The sequence below is a fragment of the Ixodes scapularis genome, unplaced genomic scaffold (assembly GCF_016920785.2).
Source record: "Ixodes scapularis isolate PalLabHiFi unplaced genomic scaffold, ASM1692078v2 PGA_scaffold4__175_contigs__length_147842914, whole genome shotgun sequence".
Lineage (NCBI taxonomy): Eukaryota > Metazoa > Arthropoda > Arachnida > Ixodida > Ixodidae > Ixodes > Ixodes scapularis.
This window is the reverse complement of record NW_024609879.1, coordinates 2,538,681-2,560,566: the sequence shown is the minus strand read 5'-3', so window position 1 is coordinate 2,560,566 and position 21,886 is coordinate 2,538,681. Positions and strand designations below refer to the sequence as shown.

At 44.8% G+C, this 21,886-nt stretch overlaps 1 protein-coding gene across 2 annotated transcripts in view; it reads right to left on the bottom strand.

Moving 5' to 3' along the window:
• The window catches only part of LOC8039910 (dual specificity protein phosphatase 8), a 165,952-nt gene that overhangs the window by 53,886 nt on the left and 90,180 nt on the right, over positions 1-21,886 (bottom strand). For both annotated transcript variants that reach the window (XM_040217821.3, XM_042293408.1), the window contains exons 6-7: positions 1,657-1,804; positions 409-532 (exon numbers count right to left, since the gene is read on the bottom strand). In XM_040217821.3, coding sequence (XP_040073755.1) covers positions 409-532; positions 1,657-1,804 — 272 coding nt within the window. The remainder of the gene's footprint in view (positions 1-408; positions 533-1,656; positions 1,805-21,886) is intronic.

Genomic DNA, 21,886 nt, shown 5'->3' with positions numbered 1-21,886 from the left:
AATGCTGTGAGCCGTACTGCCCAATCGAAGATTACCACTTTCTCCCAGAATGCCTAGTGTAACCAACAATAAACAAGTTTGTGTTAACAGACATTTGTGTTTTGTTAATCTCGCTGGTTACAACAGACTCTATTCCTAATCTTCTTCAAAGTCTGTTATAGCGAGCGTAGACTTATTTACGAGGTCCGTAGGCTCCCGTACCACTTTACCGCACGAATGCCGAGGTGGCCACTAACCAAGCCAGACAAGAGGTACTAAAACATTAAGGTGGGCTACGCATTATCAACAATAAATAGTGCAAACGAGGGCAGAAACAGGAACGTTCCTCGAAACGTCCGAGGACCCCTGTAGCAAGACCCCCGCAGAACGTCCTGCAAGGACCAGATGGTGCCGGAAAGAGCGCCTCACCTGTAGGCGTCGTCAGAGGAGAGCCTCAGGTGGCGCATGACGTAGGCGATGGCCACCGTCGGAGAGCGGGAGATGCCCGCCAGGCAGTGCACCAGCACGCAGCCGCCAGACTCACGCACCTTGTCTGCAAAGAGAAAAGACGCTTTCCATGTACCCTCGTGGCGCAAACAATACGCCGCCAATTACGAAAAATGCTGGAAGGGCTCTGGTTTTAGATCTGGGAAAACAAGCGAAGGTATCGGTAGCAGATGGTTCGTCCGCTAACGCGAGCAGAGAACAAAGTTTATTTGCTCCCAAAAATGAAATGAGATAAAAAAACCTTCCAGTCTTACGTTAACAGAACCAAAAACAAGTGGACCGTTTACTATAAACCGAGGGCTGCAGCAAGTTGATCTCAGACGCAAACTAAAATTGCGGTTGCCCGCTCGGTTTTTGGTCATGGCCGACTGGTTTTGCCTTTAGCACCAAGGGCCAAGGTTCCCTCCCCCTCCCTTTTTGGGAAAAATAAAAAATAACTGAAAGTGAATTCATGCTGAAAGCAATTCACAACACATGCTTCATTTGTCCAAGTTTCAAGTTGTCCTGCTGGCATCTAAAAGCTGAAATTCCACCAGTAGATAATCACTTGGAGCAAGTGCATCAGAGGTTGCAGAAGCTCTCTGCAACCTCTGATGCACCAGAATAGTAGACTTGCCAATGGGATAAAAAAGTTTCATGGGTCGATACCAATCGCCCAGTAGAAAGCTGCGACAGCTCGTCCAATTAGCAGTTGAGAAAGCTCTCGCTCTCATCAGTGAAATTCAACGAAAAATGGGGTGAGTGACGACACAATGTCTAGACGCAAAAAGCGAGAAAAAAAGCGAGAAAATACCCATTTCTCAGCACGTATCTAGCACAGCCACACTGAAGATACAAGAGTTGCATTCCTGCCTTAGGCACTCGTTAAACATAATTTTACTTTCACGCAAAATAAACTTCCGTTGCCCCTTGTGCTGATGTTTATACAACATCTGACGTCGCAACAAGATGGTGGACCAGACAAGTTGGAAGTTTGTCTTCATTTTATGGTCTTTCTATAATTAAAAATAATTTTAAAATATTTTGAAAAAATTTGTTCGCTGCTCTAGGGCTAAATTTTTGTGCTCTTTCAGAAAATGTATATAGTACCGTAATATCCCGACGCAACGCCCACCCTCCCTTAGCAGCAAACTTCCGTTTGCTGCTACCAGAGTCGAGGAAAATGGGTACCGAGGAAGCGGCAGGCTCCCGCAAAGTGTGGCATGAGCTTCTCGCTGTAGTTGTCGTTCACCGGGATGCGCAGGAACTGGGTCTCCTGGATGAACTCCGGCTTGGGGCAGGAGGCACTCACGTTCAGCTCGTACGTGATGTTGTGGTCCTGCACCAATCGGGGAACAACGTCTCGCAACAAGACAGCTGGCCGTCTCTTGGGCATTCCCCAAAGCCGTTCCTTAGGGGAATGCCTCTCTAGTACACCCCAACCCTCCTGGGTTAAGTAAAGAACGTCAAAGGCAGAGCGTTTGTTACGTTCCTCCTTTTGCGACCACAGTAAAATGGGCACATTGCAAGGGTCGTGTCGCGTCATGGCGTCGAGCGACATCGCGGACGCGACCTCGCAATATTGTGTCATGATGTCACGCGACACGATCACCATGTCACCTCACGATGCCACCTGACCTGACATGACGGTGTCATGCGACAGTGTGAGGTCCTCGAGGCTACATAAGTAGATATGAAATTCCTAAAGCTGGCCCTATAAATGCTAAGCATTAAAAACGGGCATACGACGAAATCTAGGATAGAATCTGTGTTCACTGAACAAGATTTTTGCACATTTTCCATAGCTTACAATGTATGTAGCTTAAACGTTTCTTAGCCAATAAGTCGTAGCGCAAGAAATTTTTCTGAACCTCGCCTCAAAGCTGCACCCACGTCATAGTGAAAACGGTGGGGGAAGCAGCGGGAAGCCAACGGAGCCTTCGACTAAGGGCTCCGACCGGGACTCGTTGGTTTCCTAACCTTTTGTAAATAAAATTATACCACCACCATCATCAGCCAATTCTCGACAAAAAAGCAATTTCCGCACCGAAAAACGGCAAATTTTGAGGCGCAAGTATCTTTTCACGGTTATTGAACCATTGCGCACCGCGCTTCTGCGAAGCTCTAGGTACGCATAAATGACCCATTCTTGAAATACCTCAATGGCAGGCAAACATCACGTTTTTGACCATGAACTAAATACAAATATTACAACTTAACTACAAATCAAATTATAAATAATTTACATTTCATGCGAGTTGAACGTGCATACATTAATAAATTGCAGCCGGTATTAATTCTCCATCCACATACCTACAAAATTTAATTTATTACATGAGAAATATTTGTATTAGCAATGAGGCCCCGATGTGACGAGCAGGGTACAACATAAGGAAACATGGCAAGCACTGTGACAAATACCTCGTTTAATGAATATACAATTTTTTTTTCCTGGAATCATTCTTAAAAATTGGGGGTCAAGCCATAATCAAACCAAACAAGGTTGAACTCTAATAGCGAGCAAAAATTCTGAGCCCATCGATCCAGGCGAGACACTCCGTCATGTCAGCCGTTTCTCCGAGCACGCCGGTGCAAGGAGGTGAGTTTTGATGCTTGTGCGTCACTGCAAAGCGGTGAAGTAAGATGCAAGAGCGCTAATGTGAAGCTTGACACAAAAAATCAGGGAGTTCCAAAGAAAAATAGAGACATAATTTTCAAATATTATTTAAATCTCAAATATTGCGTTTACCCAATTTCTAAAGCACAAATTTTTTCACATAAAAAAAGAAAAAAAGAAACTGATTTTGTGCGCAAGGAACGAGTAAACTTCATGTATCCATAAGCATCATTCTTCCTCATCGGTCTCGAGCAGTTCTTTGTCTTTCCAAGCGCAAAGGCATTTTAGGTCAGCAGCTCATTGTATTGTTCATCGCGTTTGAGATTTCGCATTTCGCTAACAAGCGCCGACAATAACAAACACGTAGAGTCCTACAATTCTGGGTAAAACGCAATATTTTCCAATAGAAAATCTAGAAAAATGATTTTCACCATTTTTTTTTATCACTTTGTTCCAAAAATAATTTGTATTTAAAAGAAGTTGCTAGGATCATGTACGCAAACTCCAGACCTCGGAAACAATGCTATATTCGACTTTATTCTACTGCCGTGAAAAACCGAGCCCCAAATTATATTCTTTGTTGGACAGAAAGAGCAGACACCAGTAGGGTTGTGCGAATATTCGAAAGCTTCGAATATCGAAGCGAACAATGCCATATTCGATTCGGACTTCGAAGCGAATAGTACTATTTGGAAATACTTCGAATATTTTCGAAGTATTTCGAAGTTTGAACACGGTGCAAACCACGACCTTATTCAAAAGAGGTAAGCTAATACCCTAGTTACACGAGCGCTCTCAACTGCCATTGAGTCAACGGTAGTTGACTCAATCACGATCGGCCGGAGTTAAACGGCGGCTCCAACTTTCATTGAGCCGCTAATCACACCTCAGTTCAACTGAACGGAATTCCCCAACGGAGGTAAAATGGCGCCTATTTATGGGACCGCTGCCGCCGACCATCGTTTGCGAGGCACTTATTGTTTCTGAGTGCAGGGGGAGGCGCCCAGAAAGAATCGCGGCAGCAAACATTCCGGGAAGGAATAGGTTTAGGCGTCCGAGCTGCCGCTAAAACATTCCCAGCTAGCCGGCGAGCCACTAAACGAGTGAAGATGGCGGAGAAAACTAGTTTCGTTTTAGCTTCAACTGTGTTCTTGAGAGCCGCAAAAGATGACATTCACGTCAAAAACTGTGTGACCGTGTGCTACGATTGCCAGAGCCTGACTAATTTTTGTCCTCTTGCCTCCAAGTACACTTAAACTAATTTTACACCTGCTGCACGTCTAACGCGTACGCCGTTGCTACCGTTATTGAGCTGCCCTGCGCAGAACATAATGATGATGATACCGATAGTTTCTCCAATTTTTAAAATATCCTCATTTCGATAGTTACGATACCTCTCGAATACCATAATTGTTTTCTTAGAATTAAGTCTGACACGATTTCGAAGTGTTATTCAAAAGTCGAAATCACGATGCTCTAAGCCAGGGGTCTCCAAACTTTTTGGCTAAGGGGCCGGGTGGAGGCTGTCTCGAGGGCCGGAAATATAAATGGGCAGATGTAAATGAGAAAAATCTAAATAAATCTAAAATAAAATCTAAATGGTAATCTAGAAAATAAGTTGAAGACGACACGGCTAGCTAAGCCATATCAATCTGCAAATTATTCAAGTTCTCTTTTGTAAATTTTCTCATTTTTAAATTAGCAAATTCAAATTATTCGCTTCGCTTCGAAATTATTCGCTTCGATTCGAAACTATTTGTTAAAATTAATTATTCGATTCGTATTCGCTTCGGAGTGAAAATTCACTATTCGCACATCCCTAGACACCAGCGATGTTGCCATACTCTGTAAAAGCAGTGATATTGATAGAAGATTCTCTTTATCCAGATATGTCCAAAAACCGGACAGGTCTATTGTATGGAGACAGAAATGCTTCGCATGCAGGTAATTATAGGTAAGCAACAATGCTTTATAGGTGGTATTCACTGAGCCTGCAGGATCGATATTGCCAGGGAGCGCCACCGCCGATCTGCCATCTTCGAGGTCGCAGTATGACTGACTTGGGCAGCTTGGGTATGCGATCGTCCGTTGGTAGCGCGTGCTAATTTCATATCGTTCAAGAAGCTTCGTTGGACAGAAGAGATAAAAAAAGTTTATCTCGGGGGCGGGCTCTTTTAATTTCTTTGTTACCGCCGAGTACTGTGTGGAAAGGCTGAACGCATGTAAGCAATTTAGCGGGCAACGAGACGAGCGACGACGACCCGTTTCACTGTCGCTCGGTCACTCGGGCAACGAGGCACACCGCATGAAAGCGACGGGAGCGAGCGACCAGGGCAATGAGCGACAAATTCTAGACATCCAAAAACCGAGCGACGCGACGAGCGACCGTGAGAAATCTCTGCCGCTCGTCGCCGACTCTCTTTGCTATCGCCGTCACTCGTCTCGTCGCTCGCTAAATCGCTTACATTCTGTTCACCCTTCACTGTCACTCGTCGCATAGCTCTGTTTTCGGACTTCTAGAAAGCTGAGCGCTCATCGCCTTCCTCGTTTGCTCCTGTCGCTTTCATGCGGTTTGCCTCATCGCGCGAGTCACCGAGCGACAGCGAAGCGGGTCGCTGTCGTTTGTCTCGTCGCTTGCCAAATCGCTTGCATGTGGTTTTTAAATCTACTGAAAAATGTGGCGCATTTTTCATTAGCTGTGCACTCGGTGAGCCGCACGGCATGTTTCTGCACAGGAACGAATGCCGAAGGCACGACGTACAACACGGAGGCGATGGAGCAACTCAGTTACGTGGCCGTAGAGCAGAAAATCCGCTAGAAAGAAGAACAACAAAGAAACTGGCAAAACAAAACAAAAAGTAATCAGACTGTGCTACAAAAGCACCAAAGTAGAAAAATCACAGTTCTTGCAAAAGAGCCACCGCCGTGCGCACGGCATGCGACACAGAGTGCTGCATGGAGCCGATGGAGCAACGCGGCTGCGGTGGACAAGTTTGATAGCGACAACAACCAACGAAAACACACAAAAAATATTCCGACGGCACTTCAAAAGCACCTAAGTCGTGAGAATAACCCCTAGTTTCGGTAAAAAAAAAACCCCTCAAAGTCGTAAAATTCTGCTAAACCACGCTGAAAGGTCCGGCCAGACGACACCTGACACCTATGTGGATAGAAAGAGACCTCGAAGATGGCGACCGTGGTGGCCGATGCCAGCACACCTAGCGAGTGACGTCAACTGAATATCACCCATTCACGTTTGCAAGTCCGATCTCAGGGCGCCGCCATCTTACCAAAGGGTGCGCTTGGGCGCGGCCCTAATTCAATTATGACGCCTTAGCAAGGCTTCATAATCGGATTAGGACGCGCCCAAGCGCACCCCAGCGAGCAAAATGGCAGCGCCCTGAAGCCAGACTAGCAAACAAGTCTAGAAAAACGTGAGGGAAATGGATATCATAACATCAAATCGACCAATAACAGCAACTTCGGTCCTGTGCGGACTAGTGATGCAGGTAGTGAAAGGAAGAATGAAGGAATGGGCAGACCACATTTTAGGCGAGCTGCAGAATGGGTTCCAAAGAGATAGAAGACTGGATGATAACTTATTCATCATCACTCAATGTAAAGAGGTGGCATGGGAGACATGAGCTGGACATCATTCAAAGTTAGAAAGGCGATTAGCAAGTTGACTTGGACGAAGGCTGGACACGGTGGAGGATACACGATGAGCGAGAAAGGTGTATAAGCAACTATATAAGTATGAACACTAAATGGACAAACTGAACCCAAAAACTCAAATTCCAACACCAACAGTCAAGTGCTGGGGCAGCGCAGACTACCTCCATTAAAAGAGGTAGTAAAAGAAGCCGAGAGAAAAATATGGAAGGAAAGAATCCACAGAAATTCAGCATTAATGGGGCGGTGCAACGATATTCAAATGGAATGTTTTTGTCTTTACACGAGCTTACTGGCACTAGTGAGACTCAAGGATACTCGCATGCAACGCCACTGACCATGAAACTCCTTTGTTGCGCTGTAATTTCGAGGACAAAGCCGAGAGTTTTCATTCAATCTCTCCATCGCAAAACCTGATGACGTTGCTGGGCGATAGCAGTACTGCCCAGTGACAATATTTGAATGCGGTTCATAGATTGAACCCGAGAATTGCGTGGGCACTCGATTTGGGCTCGTGATAATTAGGTACTATAGTCGGTTACAAGTCAAGAAGGTAGCGGCAAATGCCCCTCAAAGGGAATCAGATATCCCTCCGCCACCTTTGCATCCAATAGCGTCCCACCGTTTCCGTGACGTCGCGGACAACGCACGACGAGGGTCTTGCCTTTCTGTACATATTTGCTTTATCTTTCGACTTTGACTTAGCATTGTGGAAGCCACGAGAGGGAGATTAGAGTTCTCCCCCACCGACGGAAACAAATGCAACTTTCGGGGATTAGCTTCCCCCCCGATGGATACAAAGGCTGCTTTCAGGGGCTCGGTTCCCTCTTCGATGAATACAAAGGTCGCTTTCTTAAAAAGTGGGATCGGAGACAAGAGGGAATCCATTGAAGCGGAACAAGGAGCGTTTCCAGTAAACTCTTCTTTCGACTGCGGAGAGATTTGAAACGGGCGCATCACACTTGTGGGAGGAGCTTCTCCTACCTTCTTGACTTGTAACCAACTATAGCTCGAGAAGCATTCGGGTAGTGGCCTGTGTCCAATCGCTGCAACGACGACAACAGCTGAACCATAACAATGTCTGGAACGCAACGCGTGTCCTGTGCTTTGCCAACCCCAGCGCCTGGCTATGATCAACATTGGCAGCATATAATCGGCTCCAGATCACGTGACTGCTTGTTCTGGCTGCGAGTTGAGGAAGTGAACTCTGCTTGTTTTTCTTTATTTTTTTTCTGCGACTTGGATTGCGTGTGGTGAAAAGTGAATGGGTATTTCACAGGTCATTAACGTCAGGGATCCGTTCTAAGTGGTGTTTGCGCAAAGTACAAAAATCGTTGCATCGCCCCTTTAACTATGGATAGGGGACGGAAACAGGAAATAAGGAAGGAACATTGGTACGATAATTAAAGGGGGAGCTCGTTTTTATTTGAGGTCCAAACAGGAATATTGAGGACAAGGACATATAGGACGAAGTATGAGGAAATGGATACGCCGTATGCCAAGGGGAAGACAAGACAATAGAACATATGGTGTTGAGGTGCACAGGGCTTGCTTGCCTGCCCTCCCCAAGGGGGCGACGGATTTAGCCAGAGCGCTTGGGTTTGCAGACGAGAATGAAAGAATGGATGATAAGTGCATTTTATTAACAAAGAGGAGATTAGAAGACTGGTGGAAACTATCTAGGGAGAATTGAACTACGTACAACTAATTAACACAGCTGGGGACAGGCGGAACAGAAGAAAACTGGGACCCCCTCCCGCGTGGCTCCCACCCAAAATCTCAATCCCGTCTCCCAGTGGGCCCAGCGCCAAGGTAATGCCGACTAGGTTTGGCCAGAGGAAAATTGGCGATTTCTTCAGCGCGGGGAGGATGTTTTTGTCTCTTTTGCCTTATCACCCGAAGGTCTGTCACGATTCTTTGGGATCGTGAATGAAGGGGGTCGAAGCACCTGCCGAGAAGCAAACGACTCGCAGCCTGGTTGTGAGGGTGAATTGCAGAGGGAAAGTAAATTGCAGAGGGGAAGCAAATTGCCTTAGACGGGCAAAGGGGGGAGTCTTACTTTCGGTTTTTAGCCTCTAGGTGCAGCAGTTAGCATCCCTCCAAAAAGACCAAGTGAGCTCGCACATCATGTTAGAGTGCTGTGAACTTAATGATTTGGTTGCGAATGAATATGCCGCTTACTTAAACTGATTGGTACTCATAATGTATAATACATATTTATTTCTAAATATAAACGAAACAATTTAGAACTGAATTGTTGGCACGGCGGAACCACAAAGGACATGTCAAAACTTTTCTTCGTTCTTCAACAGATACTGCTGTGTTGGGCCTTCCAGCCAGCGCATGCGACGAAACCAGCCGTAATCACCTTTATCGATGAGGAGCAGCCATGGCAGCCAAGATTGGATGAGGCGATGCTGCATGGGCGTGCATCTAGTGACACCGTCACCGTCAACCCCCGCACCGAGCATTTAAGAACAGCCGGCCTCCGGAGCTGCTTCAGTTGGCACGGCGGAACCACAAAGGACATGTCAAAACTTTTCTTCGTTTTTCAACAGGTCAGTGAACGCACATTCTGTAAGAGTTTCAGAAGTGACGAAAGGTTTGTCGTGGTTCTGCTGTGCCCAGAGGTGTTATTCGAGACTTGTTCAGAGTGCTCAAAGTCATTCTTGTTGCTTGTATCTTGTGTATTGCAAAGCTGTACAGCCTTACTGTTAATTACCTCTGGGGACATTGAGTTGAACCCAGGTCCCGACAGCAGGCTCAAGGAAATGATTGCCGAGGTGCTTGAAAACGAAAAGCAGATGAGGGCGGAAATCAAAGAAGTGAATGAAAACCAAATAGCTTCTCAAAAAAGACAGGAAGAAATGGCGGGGAAAATTGCTAAGCTCGAGGCTGCCCTAACTGATCTGCAAGTAAGCAATAAGCAAATTACACAACTCCAGGAGACAGTCGGCCAGTTGGAGGAAACAATTAGGCTGCAGCATGAGAAGTTAATTGACCTTGAAGACAGAGGTAGGCGCAATAACTTGATATAGTGTTCGGCATTCCTGAGGCACAAAACGAAACTGATGACGAAGTAAAAACCAAAGTGGTCACTGACCTCTTTCTAAATAAGTTGGGCGTGACTATAAAAACGTTGGAACGTATTCACAGGCTGGGGAAATGCAACGAGGGCCGTAACTAGGCCGATTATCCTAAAACTCTTTGATTACAACGAAAAAGTTGAGGTGCTTCGCAACTGCAAAAAACTCAAAGGCACTAAGATTTCTATCTCCAATGACTATTCTCAGGACACATTGATTAAAAGGAAGAATCTCGGGGCGAGTACCAGTGCAGAGAGAGCTAATAATTCGCATGTGAGGCTCATACACGACAAGATTCAGGTCAATGGTGATACTTTTTATTGGAGCGAGTCCGAAGGACACAGGGTAAAAGTGTCGAGCAGGCGCAGCCCTGAGAGAAACAGTAAATGACAACAACAACAGTTGCAGGAAAAATGCCTGCGCCTGATTAACGTTGACGCCAGAAGCCTTGTGAATAAAGTCGCTGAGCTTGAGCATTTGCTGATGCTTCATAATACACACATTGTAGTAGTAACCGAAACCTGGCTCCATGAGAACATTCAAGGTAGCGAATTACTCCAACCATTGTATAAAATTATAAGAAAAGATTGAGGGTCACGGGGAGGAGGAGTCGCAATTGTTTTAAAGCAACATTTAGACTGCATCATCATGCCTGATTGCCCCAACACAGAAAGCCTTTGGTGCAAGATAAGGTTCAACGAGGCATTATTTACAATTGGTGCTGTTTACAGGCCCCCAGATTCTCCGATTTCATATCTAGAATCAATTTATGACTACATTAGCGCTAACGTTACCGACAGACAAAAGACAATAATTGCAGGGGACTTTAACTTACCGGGGATAAACTGGGACCGCTTTGAGGCTGGTTTGGTGGAAAATAAAAGCTGTGAATTACTCCTGGACATTGCATTTAACTATGATTTGAAGCAGGTGGTCAATGAACCGACTGGAATAACTGAATCGACACGTTCGTTACTTGACTTAGTGTTTGTTTCTAGCCAGTTGCCGAACTGCGAGATCGATGCTTCCGAGGGTCTGTCAGACCATAAGCTTGTGCTGTTAAGCATCAGTTTTGCTGGGGCTAAGAAAAAGCATAATGTAAGCATTCGAGCACATGACTTTAATAGAGCGGATGATGTAAACATTATCCATTACTTAGAGATTTCCTTGAATAAACTTTCGGACAGAGGCGACGTTGAAACCCTATGGCGACAATTTAAGAGAGTAATTCATCCTTGTATAACAAAGTTTATTCCTGAGAGAACTAAGCGGGTAGCAAAGCACAACCCTTGGGTAACACGCGATATAATCCAACTTAAACGCAAGATCGCTAGAAGGCGAAAGAAAAAATTGGCTAATGATAACGTCTTATCAGAATTATCGCACACACTAAAGAATAAACTTAGTAACTCAAAATTAAAGTATTTTTCAGAAGTAATGCCCCAATTCATGAAAAGTTCGCCATTGAAATTTTGGTGCCATCTCGCACCGTCCAGAGATAAAATAGATTACCTCTCCGTCAATGACCAAATCATTGCTGAGCCAGCAGAAATGGCAGACTCATTCAACACTTTTTTCCATTCTGTTTTTGCTGACGCTGATAATGCTTCATATAATTTCGGAATGACAAGTGTAAACCAAACCCCAGTAATGCCCGAGCTGATTATCACTGAGCAAGGCATTTTTTCGTTACTGTTAGATCTGGACATAAAAAATCTGCCGGCACCGACGGGATTCCCAACGTATTCTTAAGGCGATATGCCGAATGGATCTCGAAATATCTTGTGGTTATCTTTAATGCGTCGTTGACACAACACAAAGTTCCGATGGACTGGTTAACTGCAAGGGTAGTTCCTGTGCATAAGACTGGAGATAGGCACCTCGTCGAAAATTATCTTTCGATCTCGATAACTTGCACATGTGGTAAACTGCTCAAGCATATCACTTCTAAACAGTTGAATAATTTTCTGGAAGATTCACTCTCTCTCTTTTGTAACCAACATGGTTTCCGTAGATCTTTATCCACAATAACACAGCTAATCGAAACAACGCACGACTTCGCCCAATGTATTAATGACAGGAGTCAAATAGACGCAATATGTTTAGATTTGTCAAAAGCATTCGACCGAGTCCCGCACAGTAAACTTATACACAAGCTTGTCAACCTTGGTGTTAACGAAAACATTATACTATAGATCAAGGCCTATCTCCAGAATAGAACACAGTTTGTAGAAATCAATCATGTAAGGTCGCACCTAGTAACTGTATCCTCAGGGTTCCCTCAGGGATCCGTCTTGAGCCCTGTCCTTTTCTTGTGTTATATAAATGACATAGCTGACAAAATTGACCCTGGTGTCACGATTAGGCTGTTCGCAGATGATTGTCTCATTTATTCTCGAATAAACTCGAGCGGTGACCAAGTAAGATTGAGCGCATCTCTTAAAGTCATTGAAGAATAGTGTAGGCAGTGCAAGATGGTAATTAATTGTGATAAAACTGTGTTCTCCATAATAACAAGGAAAAAGAATGTCTTACCATTTGTATACGAATTCGACAGACGTCTCTTAGCTAAGGTTGAGAGTTTCAAACACTTGGGTGTCACAATTTCTAATGACCTCAATTGGAGAAAGAATATTGATAACTTGTGCTCTAATGCGAAAGAGAAACTGGTTTTTAAAACGTAACCTCAAATTGGCGCCCGACACAGCGAAACTACTTGCATACAAAACTCTAGTAAGACCGACATTGGAATATGCCTGAATTGTATGGGACCCCTTTAGACAATACCAAATTAATAATCTAGAAAAGGGTCAAAGAATGGCAGCGAGATTCATTTTAGCTAAATATAAGAGAACCGACTCCGTTAAAGGTATGCTGAAAGATCTCGATCTGCCACTTCTTTCTAGCCGGCGGAAAACTGCAAGGTTAAAATTTCTATTTATGTTAAAAAATAATTTGTTTAAGATTAACACTTCAAGGTTCTTACAACCCCGCCAATCTAGAACACTCAGGAGAGGCCACACTGCGGAACTTATGGTGGAAAGAGCGAAAAATGACACTTTCCAGTACTCTTTCTTTCCCAGAACAATCCTAGATTGGAATAATCTTCCACAGAGCGTCATTGATTGTGATAGCGTTCATAGTTTTATGAACAATCTGCTCACTTTGTCGACCGAGCCTTAACGTAATTGTATGCCGAACTGTTACTTAGATCATATTGTTGAGTTGGTGCTGTATTGCCTTATCTGTGATAATATTGTCATACATGATTTGATGTATTGTACAGTGGCATCTATAGAAGTCTAGAATTGTGCAATTTAACTCTATACTCATGTTTCCCAAACAATCAATCTTACTGTTCTTTTTTTTTTTTTTTTTACTCTGTATGTTACTGCTGTGCTGCAACTGGTTTTGATCATTTTTACGCGTCTGATTGAAGAGCGTGCATTTCGTCATACTGGTATTTTGTATGTTTTTGTAACCATTAAAAAAAATTTGGGAATTTTACGTGCCAAACCTACGACGGGCATCTGGCACGCCCCAGCGGAGGACTGAGGATCAATTTAGACCACCTGGGGATCTTTTGACGTGGAACCGAAAGCTCGGTTACACGGCGCCTTTTCCGCAATAAGCCTCCGTCAGATTGCGGCCACCTCGGTCGGGATTCATACCCGTCACCTGGGGATCCGTAGGCCGGCGCTCTCGCCTCAAAACCACCGAGACGGCTTTTTTTTTTTGTAACCATTATTCTTGTAACAATCCGATTCCAGGTGAACACTATTAATAAATAAATAAATAAATAAATAAAATAATTTTCTTAAAATTTTATTTCTCCTTGATTACCAACTTGGAACAAATGTTCCATTTTTACCCCCCAATTTCTGAAAAATATAAAACCCTAAAACGAAGCACCGTACAGAAAGGGTAGTGTTCCTCGGACAGCTGACAACCCTTCCAAAAACACAAACTTCAGTCTGTTGCTTGGCGTGAATGTGCGAGAGCCGGCTTGCTGAGACGCACATCCAGCAGCCGAAGCAGAAACGACGTCCTGCCAGGGATGGTGACAAGGTTCACGTTGCGGGCGCTGGAGCTTGTTCTCGTCAGAAATACAGAGAATCTACTTTCCCACAAAGCACTCGGGGGAGCCAATCTACAGACCTTGGCGAATGACCAGGCTAAAGGTACGGTGAAAAGAGAGCAGTCTGCGCCGTGGCACCGAGCGCAGTCAAATGCAAAACGACCAAGTGGAGGAAAACCGTCGGAGAGCAAACCATCAATAAGTTCCTAGCTCTTTAGTAAGTAAAGTGCCATACGCCAATGTTGGAACAGACCAATGTCATTGACCGTGTGGCACGTGCGCGAACTTCAGCCCATGACGCGAGGGACGCGGGGAAGGCGCAGAGGCTGCGCGTACACGCAAGTCCAAAGCCTAGCTGCCGCCGTCGCCTTGTTCCCTCTTTGATGCATGACACCGCCAAAACAAATGAAAGCATTCTGCTCTTTTTTTTTTTCTTTTTTTTTCGCTTTAAGGAAGTATGAGTATGCTGTCCAACCTTCTCTTCGGACCCTCGCATCTGAACACGTGACCCACTCGAAGGTGTACCGGCTTGTCTCGTGCTTTTGCTGCAAAGTTCATTTGCAGCGTTTAGGACGAAATATTCTAGAACAGTGGTTCTCAAGCATGGGTGCGTTGCGGACCCCTTGGGGATCTGCCAGAGTGATGGGGGACCCCACGCCCGTGGGGGGGGAAAGGGGGTAAAAAAAAAGAAAACTAATTGTAGTGCAAAAAGGGCATCCTTTACTGTTATACGCAGGAGAAGTGAGAAGGTACCAAGAAAAAAAAGATGATTGGATGGATAGATGGTAACAGCTGTACCCTTGATAATGGGTGGTAGTTTGCGCTGCCTAGCCAGGGTCAACAAAAAACATTTCTTTTTCAAGAAAAGAGGTTTGGGGGGGGGGGGGGGGGGGGGGAGGGGGTTGAGGGTTAACTGGAGGGCTTTGCAAACCCCAGAAATGGCTTCACAGATACCAGCGGGTACGCGGAACCCCATTTGAGAACCACTGTTGCAGAACATCATTCAGGGTTCGTTAAATACCTTTTGAGCAACAAATCATGCATTAATTAAAGGGAGACATGGGTCTTTGAAGCCAAAAAATTCATAAAAAACTGTTGTTTGGAAAACAGTGATTTTGAAATCTACAGCCATTTTTCTTTTGATCTGCCAAGTTCTTGTTTTGAAGATGAATATTTGAGCCATAATATCGCTTTATAATATCTATATGGGCTGAAATTGCACCAGAGCTGATGCTAAAACAACTTTTTCTCAAAGCACAAATTTTGGACTCCTTACAAATTTTCAGGAGGGATACCTCAGCATCTAGGGCAGACAAAAATAACTTTTTTAGAACTATGTAGCTAAATGTGCAAAGCATGCAATGTTGGAAGCAGATTTTTCAATATAGGTGTAGGAAAATTTTTAACTGAAATAATGTTTTATTGCTTGGTAGCCACATATTGAGCAGTGAACTTCAATCTGCTCTAAAGTCACTAATAATGATTTTCATATAAAAAGGGCTTCCAACATTGTGTTCTTCATAATTTGTAGTATGTTTACACATTCACAGTGATGTGATTGGCCTAGGCCATTTTGGAGCACCTTTTGGAGCAGCCAAGACAGTGTTTTGGAGCAGCAAAAGTGGCCTTTAGAGCAGCCGGAACAGTGTTTTGGAGCAGCAAAATTGGCTTTTGGAGCAGCCCAAACACTGTTTCGGAGCAGCAAAACTGGCTTTTGGAGCCCATATTCTTAGAAAAACAAAAATATTACGAATGCACTTTGTGTTGTGTTCTGTTCTGATGTGACATGTTGTGACGGAACTCGCTGCCAGTGTTTTTACTGCTGAGACATCCCAGAAGTGTACAGTGCTGTAGACGTTGCCGAGCAATTACGAAAAGAACACTTGCCACCGTTTTACTGGTTCCCGACGAGCCAGATTTTCGTCAAAAGTAAGCACATGCAAAGCAATGAGTTGCAAGCGTCCCGCCTGGCGCCTCTGTCATGCAGTCATGTTCACATGCACGTGAGGACAACTTCAGCAGGCTTGCAGTGGCACGTGCTTCGTTGCGCGAGCGGAGACAACGGCTGTTCAATCGAAACCGAAACAATGCCACTCCCCTCCATCGCCAACTGGTTCCCAAAATAGTGTGCAAAATGTAACTGTTTAGCATAGAAAGAAAAAAAAAAAGCAGTCGAGCGGTTTGGGCTTGCCAGGCGATGTACAAGCTAAACACACAGAAAACAAGAACCTGAGCGCCTCGGTGCATGACATTGCGAGCCAGGGTCAAAAAGTTCTTGGAGTGCTTTGTGCAACGACCAAACTCGACACAAACAAGCGCGATGTGCGGGTTCAACGTGAACACATTGCTTTCTTTTGCTTTAGCTCACTTCTCTTCACCAACTTTCTTTCGCAGCACATTTTTTACGTACCGGGCTCCCTCTCGAAAGAAAGTCCACCAAGAGAAACCTGAGTAATCAATATTTCGACAAGCAATCTTTAAACTAAAGTTTTTTTGTTTTTTTTTTTGTAGTAGAGTACGTTTTAAAGGAGGCCAGGAACGTCGATAAACAAGTTTAGAAGGCGCCATATCTGCAGCGACGTGGGGACGGCAACACCCGACGTCGCGTGACCATGGTGACTGTGGTCGCGCGGGCGTTTCAGCTCCCAAAGTAACTCTCGCCGCCCAAAAACAGTTTTGTTTCACAGCATGACGGCATGGCTGGCACCCGGCACACTAGCGTCGGGGCGTCCGCACACGCCTGCGTCTATTGTTGAAAAAAAAAAATTTAAAAAGACGCGAGACGAGATTTTCAAGACGACGAGGACGAGGGCACGCGCAACGTTGGGCACGAGGGCTGAAACGCGAGAAGGCGGCAAGGAGGGTAGGACGGCGGGAAAAAGCATGCAAGACCGGATGGACGATTGATGCAGGGTACTTTGTGTCGGGCGGCCGCTTACGCCACCTAGCTGACGCATGCGCTATTACGCTTCCCAGTTTAGTTTCGGTTTTGAAAGGCGACCGAAATTGCTCCTTTGGCGCAGGCTTGGCGCAGATTACCTACATTTTGGCAAAATGTAGCAGGGTGTAGCAGGGTTAGCCCCTTGGCGCAGTTTGGCGCAATTGGCGCAGCAATCACATCACTGCATTCATTTTAAAGATGATTTTTGTCTATATTTTTAGAAACAAAACGTCTGGTTAATTATAATTATCCTGCAAAGTAACCTACTAATTAAAAATAAAAACATATTAGAAATTAGCTTAGAAGTCTGAACAAGCTTGTGCTGTTTCTTTGGGCTTGGCCAAACAAATAAGCAAAAAAGCCCCAAGACGAGTGTTTCTGGCCCGTTTTGAGCCGTAATGCTGTTCAGGGGCATGCATCTTAGTGGCGAGTTTAATTTGGATGTGCTTGTGGTTTTAAATGTTGTGCAATATTTTGTGCCCACCACAAGTTGCTGCGTGTTAACGGGACGCAAACACGATCGTATGGTAACTCTGAGCCAGGGGTCACGTCACGGGTTCTGTCACTTTTGTTCTAATACATTCTCAACAACAGAGCAATCAGAATATGCGCGAGTTTGTTTTTATGCACGCAATGTCGATTACCTAGCTTTCTTGAACGACCAAAGACTCGTTTACCGTCTCTTACTACCTGCTCGGCGAACTTCGGCGATCCCCTCTTCTCTCAACTGCCAGTCCCCCGGAGAGCTACGAAACTCTACATACTTGTGTCTGGTGCTGTTGCTGCCGCAGCGAGGAATGCAGCGCGTTAAACTCGCCATAACGGTGGAGCGAAAGAAAAACGTTCGACGGAACTACGCTGCTAACGCCGCCCGTGCGAGGCTGGGCGTTAGCCAAACCTTCACTGTATCTCTGCCCGCAACAGCACCAGCTCCGCTGTGCAGAGACTAAAGGTCCCACAATGCATCCTGGCAGTGGTGGCGTAGCACAACTATTCATTTTTTGTAGGGGTGTGCGAATACTCAAATATACGAATTCGAATCGAATAGCAAGTTCCCGAATAATTCGATTCGCAAATCGAATTCCTAGTATTCGGTTACTCAAATATTGGATATATTTAGAATTGTTTGTTTTCGGGTTTTATATTTTTCTAAATTCAGGGGGTAAAAATCGGGTGCTGTTTTTCAGGCTGATAATCGGGGAGAAATCGGGTTTTTTGAGGAAACATTCGGAAATTCGGGTTTTTTCGGGTTAAATACATGAATGTATTCAATAATACATTAGATTTTTTTTGTTATTGGAGGGTATTACGAGCTGTTTATTGCTAACGCGTTAAAATTAGGGATGTGTTTCAAGCTGGTAACTGGGAGGGGGTTTTCCAGTTTCGACTGCCGTCGTTCGCTTCAAGGGAAGTACCGCCCAAGGAATCCTCCTCTCTCTCAGGTGCCAACAAAAATCCCGACCGTTCGAGGGACGGTCGTCTCGATCAGATATTTCGCTATGAAGTAAACTTGTTAAGTTTTCCCGATCTGTTTACGCGACTGACTGGCTCGAACGTTGTTTGTGAGAAAGGTTGGACGTCAGCGCGATGGTTATGCTACCCGAGAGACCCTGCTGGGCGTCGACACCTAACAGCGGCCAAAGGGGGATTGACAGTGCATTTCACAAGCTGCGTGCAGCAGGGCCGAAGCTACGTGGCGTGTCGAGGCGGTTTCACCTGCACAGCAGCGGGTGGACGGAAATGTCCCTCCGAGGCTCCAACGCCTATTGTCGCTTTTCCTCAGCCGGCCTCCGTAGAATGCCACGGTGAGTTGGCACGTTCGTAGGGCGGTTGGTTGGAGAGCCGTGTAGCGTCCACAGTGCTGCACGCAGCTTGCGAAATGAACTACCGGTGTTGTCCCGAAGTAGGGTAGATAGCGTGTGTGCACGGCAAACTCCGTGCGGCGTAAAAATAAAGAGGTTGGTTATGTGGTTTTGGAATTCGGGGAGAAATCAGGTTTAACCCGATTTGCCTGAAACATGTTCGGGGTGTAAAAATTGGGCAAAATCGGGTTTTACCCGAAAACGAACAACCCTAGATATATTCGGCCAAAGAAGCGCGGTCGGCGTGGAGCTGACAAAAGGGTCGTTTTTCTCCCAATGTTGGTGCCGTGATGTTAGACAGAACATGCGAGAAACACCTCTTGGTCCTACCATTCCACAAAAATCTAACGCGCAGGTTAGAAAAGAGAAAAGTAACGATTGCCACAAACTTTATAGCACGCAGATTTACTCATGATCGTGACACAATCTACCCTTGAATCACAAACGAAACATCCCGTTTGCGCCGCTTCCAGAGAGGAATAGTTGGGAGGCCGGAATTCCGCGCCATGCCTAATTCTTTTTAAGAGTAAAGCCCCTCGTTTTAAACTGAAGGGCCGATCTAGAACACACTTCCCGTACTCACAGAAATCGGCAACTGCACGATCCCAGAAAGAAAACCACGTTAACCATGTCGATGAAACCAGCCAAGAGCCGCAAATTCGGATTCTGAACGAAAGGAAACGGAAAAATAGTGTGCCTAGATTTGAGAGGGTTTCCAACCGTTCGATAGCAGCGTTTGAATTACGAACTGCAAGAAGGTGATGAAAACACGAAAGCGCCGATCGGGATCGGGCAGGCAGGGCAGGCATCGTCGCTCTTCCGTTTGCTCGTCTTGCGCCACCTAGCCAGGTTGTTTTTTTTCTTACTTCGGATTATATTCTATAAGCCTCTTTACTCAGATTAAAACCTATCTGCTTATTTATATGAAATAAAATCCCGGGTGCCCTTTTCCTTCCTTAAAATTGAAACCAAATATCGCAAAATGCCCCTTTTCTGACATATACAAATATATATATATATATATACAGGGATGCGCAAAATACATGCAAATATGTATTGAAATACAAATACAAAATACTTCGTCAAAAATGTATTTAATTACAAATCTAATTACATTTCCGAAAAAGCATTTAATTACAAAATACAAAATCAGGAAAACAAAAATCCTGAAACGTTTCGGGGAACGACAAACTCGCGAGTTCTACGAGGCAGAGGTTATTCTGTCCAGTGGGGACGCCTGCGTAAGTGCGCCGTCCGTGGCCTTGTCACCAAAAGAACTTTACTTTTTAAGTTGTGATCTTTAACGATCCTTAGCATCTGTGAATATTTTAAACATAAACTTCCTCTTTCTTTTTTCTACCGGAGTGTCTATTCACGTCGTCCCAGGACTCAATCGTTTTCAACAAGTCATTAAGCGAGCAGCTTAAAGCTTGATATTCTTAGCAATTCGTTTTCAGGCAACTCAAGCTATAGCATATGTTTTTGCGGGTTTTGATTATGCATGTTTTAAAAGCATTCTTGGGTTCTTTTTCCTCTTCTTTTCATTAAACGTCAGTTGTTAGCTCAGCGCTCTATCCTGTCTCCCTTGTCTCCCCTTCCTTGTCAAATTTGCGCTGTTAATTCAACAATATAATTTTGCATCGCACACTCAGGAATCGGTGTGCGAGGCTCTAGTTACGTAATAGAAATATAATCACAAAAAAATGTAATCAGCTTGGACGTAATACGTGAAAAAAGTACAAAGCTCCAAGCAGCTTTTTTTGTCAGACGACCAAGACGCGCAGCACTAGCTAGAAATTTTTTTTATTGTTGCAACTCGCACTAGTTACGAAAATCTGGACGACCCCTGCATTTAGAATGTTCCAGGCAAAAATATGGATGGACATCAGGCTGGAAAGCATCACAAGTTGTCACAGGCACTTGTTTAGCCAGTCTGCCTGTGAACGTCGATTTCGTCACTATTCTTGCCCTGGACTAGCACCGTAATCACAAAGTCACTAAACGCTTGTGCTTGATTGAGAGACACTGCATTCGATGCAGAACATAGTTTTCTTCCTGCTCTGAATAGTGACAATAAATTTGAGGGATGTATTTTCGCCCACAAAATTGTATTCAATTACAATTGTATTTGAAATACCCACGTTTTAGAATTTAAATACACACGTCAGATACATTACCCAATTTGTAATTAAATACAAATACAAAATACACAAAGTATTTGAAATACATATTTCAAATACTTGTATTTGAAATACTGCCCATCCCTTTATATATATATATATATATATATACCGTAATATCCCGAGTCATCGCCCACCCCCCTACCGCCTAAAATTCGTTAAAAAAGTGGGGTGGGCCATGTCTCGGTGGGTGAGCACAAACACTTGAAAAAAAGCGGAAAAAAACGCCCATTTTTCTCTGCGTATCTAGCGCTGATGCACAAGAGATACATCAAACTCAAAACTCGATTTAGTTTCATTGTTTTATAGAAAAAATGCTCACGAAAGAATATTTTACTATAGCGAAGTCCGTTGCTTGCATACGCGCTAGAAACACCGCCGATCTGCATACAGCGCGAACGTTTGTTCCGTGAAAGAATGTCACCATTATGTTCTCCTAGTTAGTAAAAAAGAAAGAAAGAAAAGTCTACAAGAAAATAGAAAAACCGACTAGGCGCAACGAGCGAGCGAGCAAGCGATCGAGCGGACCAAAGAAGCGACCAAGAGCAATGCTGGGAAAGCGGGAAAGCCGGCGGTCGCGTTGGCAAATACTTTGGCGTCGGGCTAAGTCGGGCGCCTCGTCAATTGCAAGCTCTTGCGCAACTTGTTTGGTGCGTACATACGTGCGTCCGTCCACGGCGGGCTATCAATGCACGGTTGGGACGCTCTGCAAACGTCTGTGTAGGACGTTCCAGCAAAGCTTTATTTACGCTTTGGCTTTGCCTAAAATATTGCACAACCGCGGTCGCGACGGGCGGGAAGAAGGAGCGGGTTCGCGGTGACCTTACTTCGGCGGAGACAGACTTTGACCTAACACTCCGCGGTTACGTTAACAAACTCTTATTTTGTTATCTCCATCGTTTTCTTTTCGCACGGATACACGACCACTTTGGGGTCGCTCACGGAGGAAATGCGTAAACAAAAAGAAGTGTCTTTCCCTCCTTCG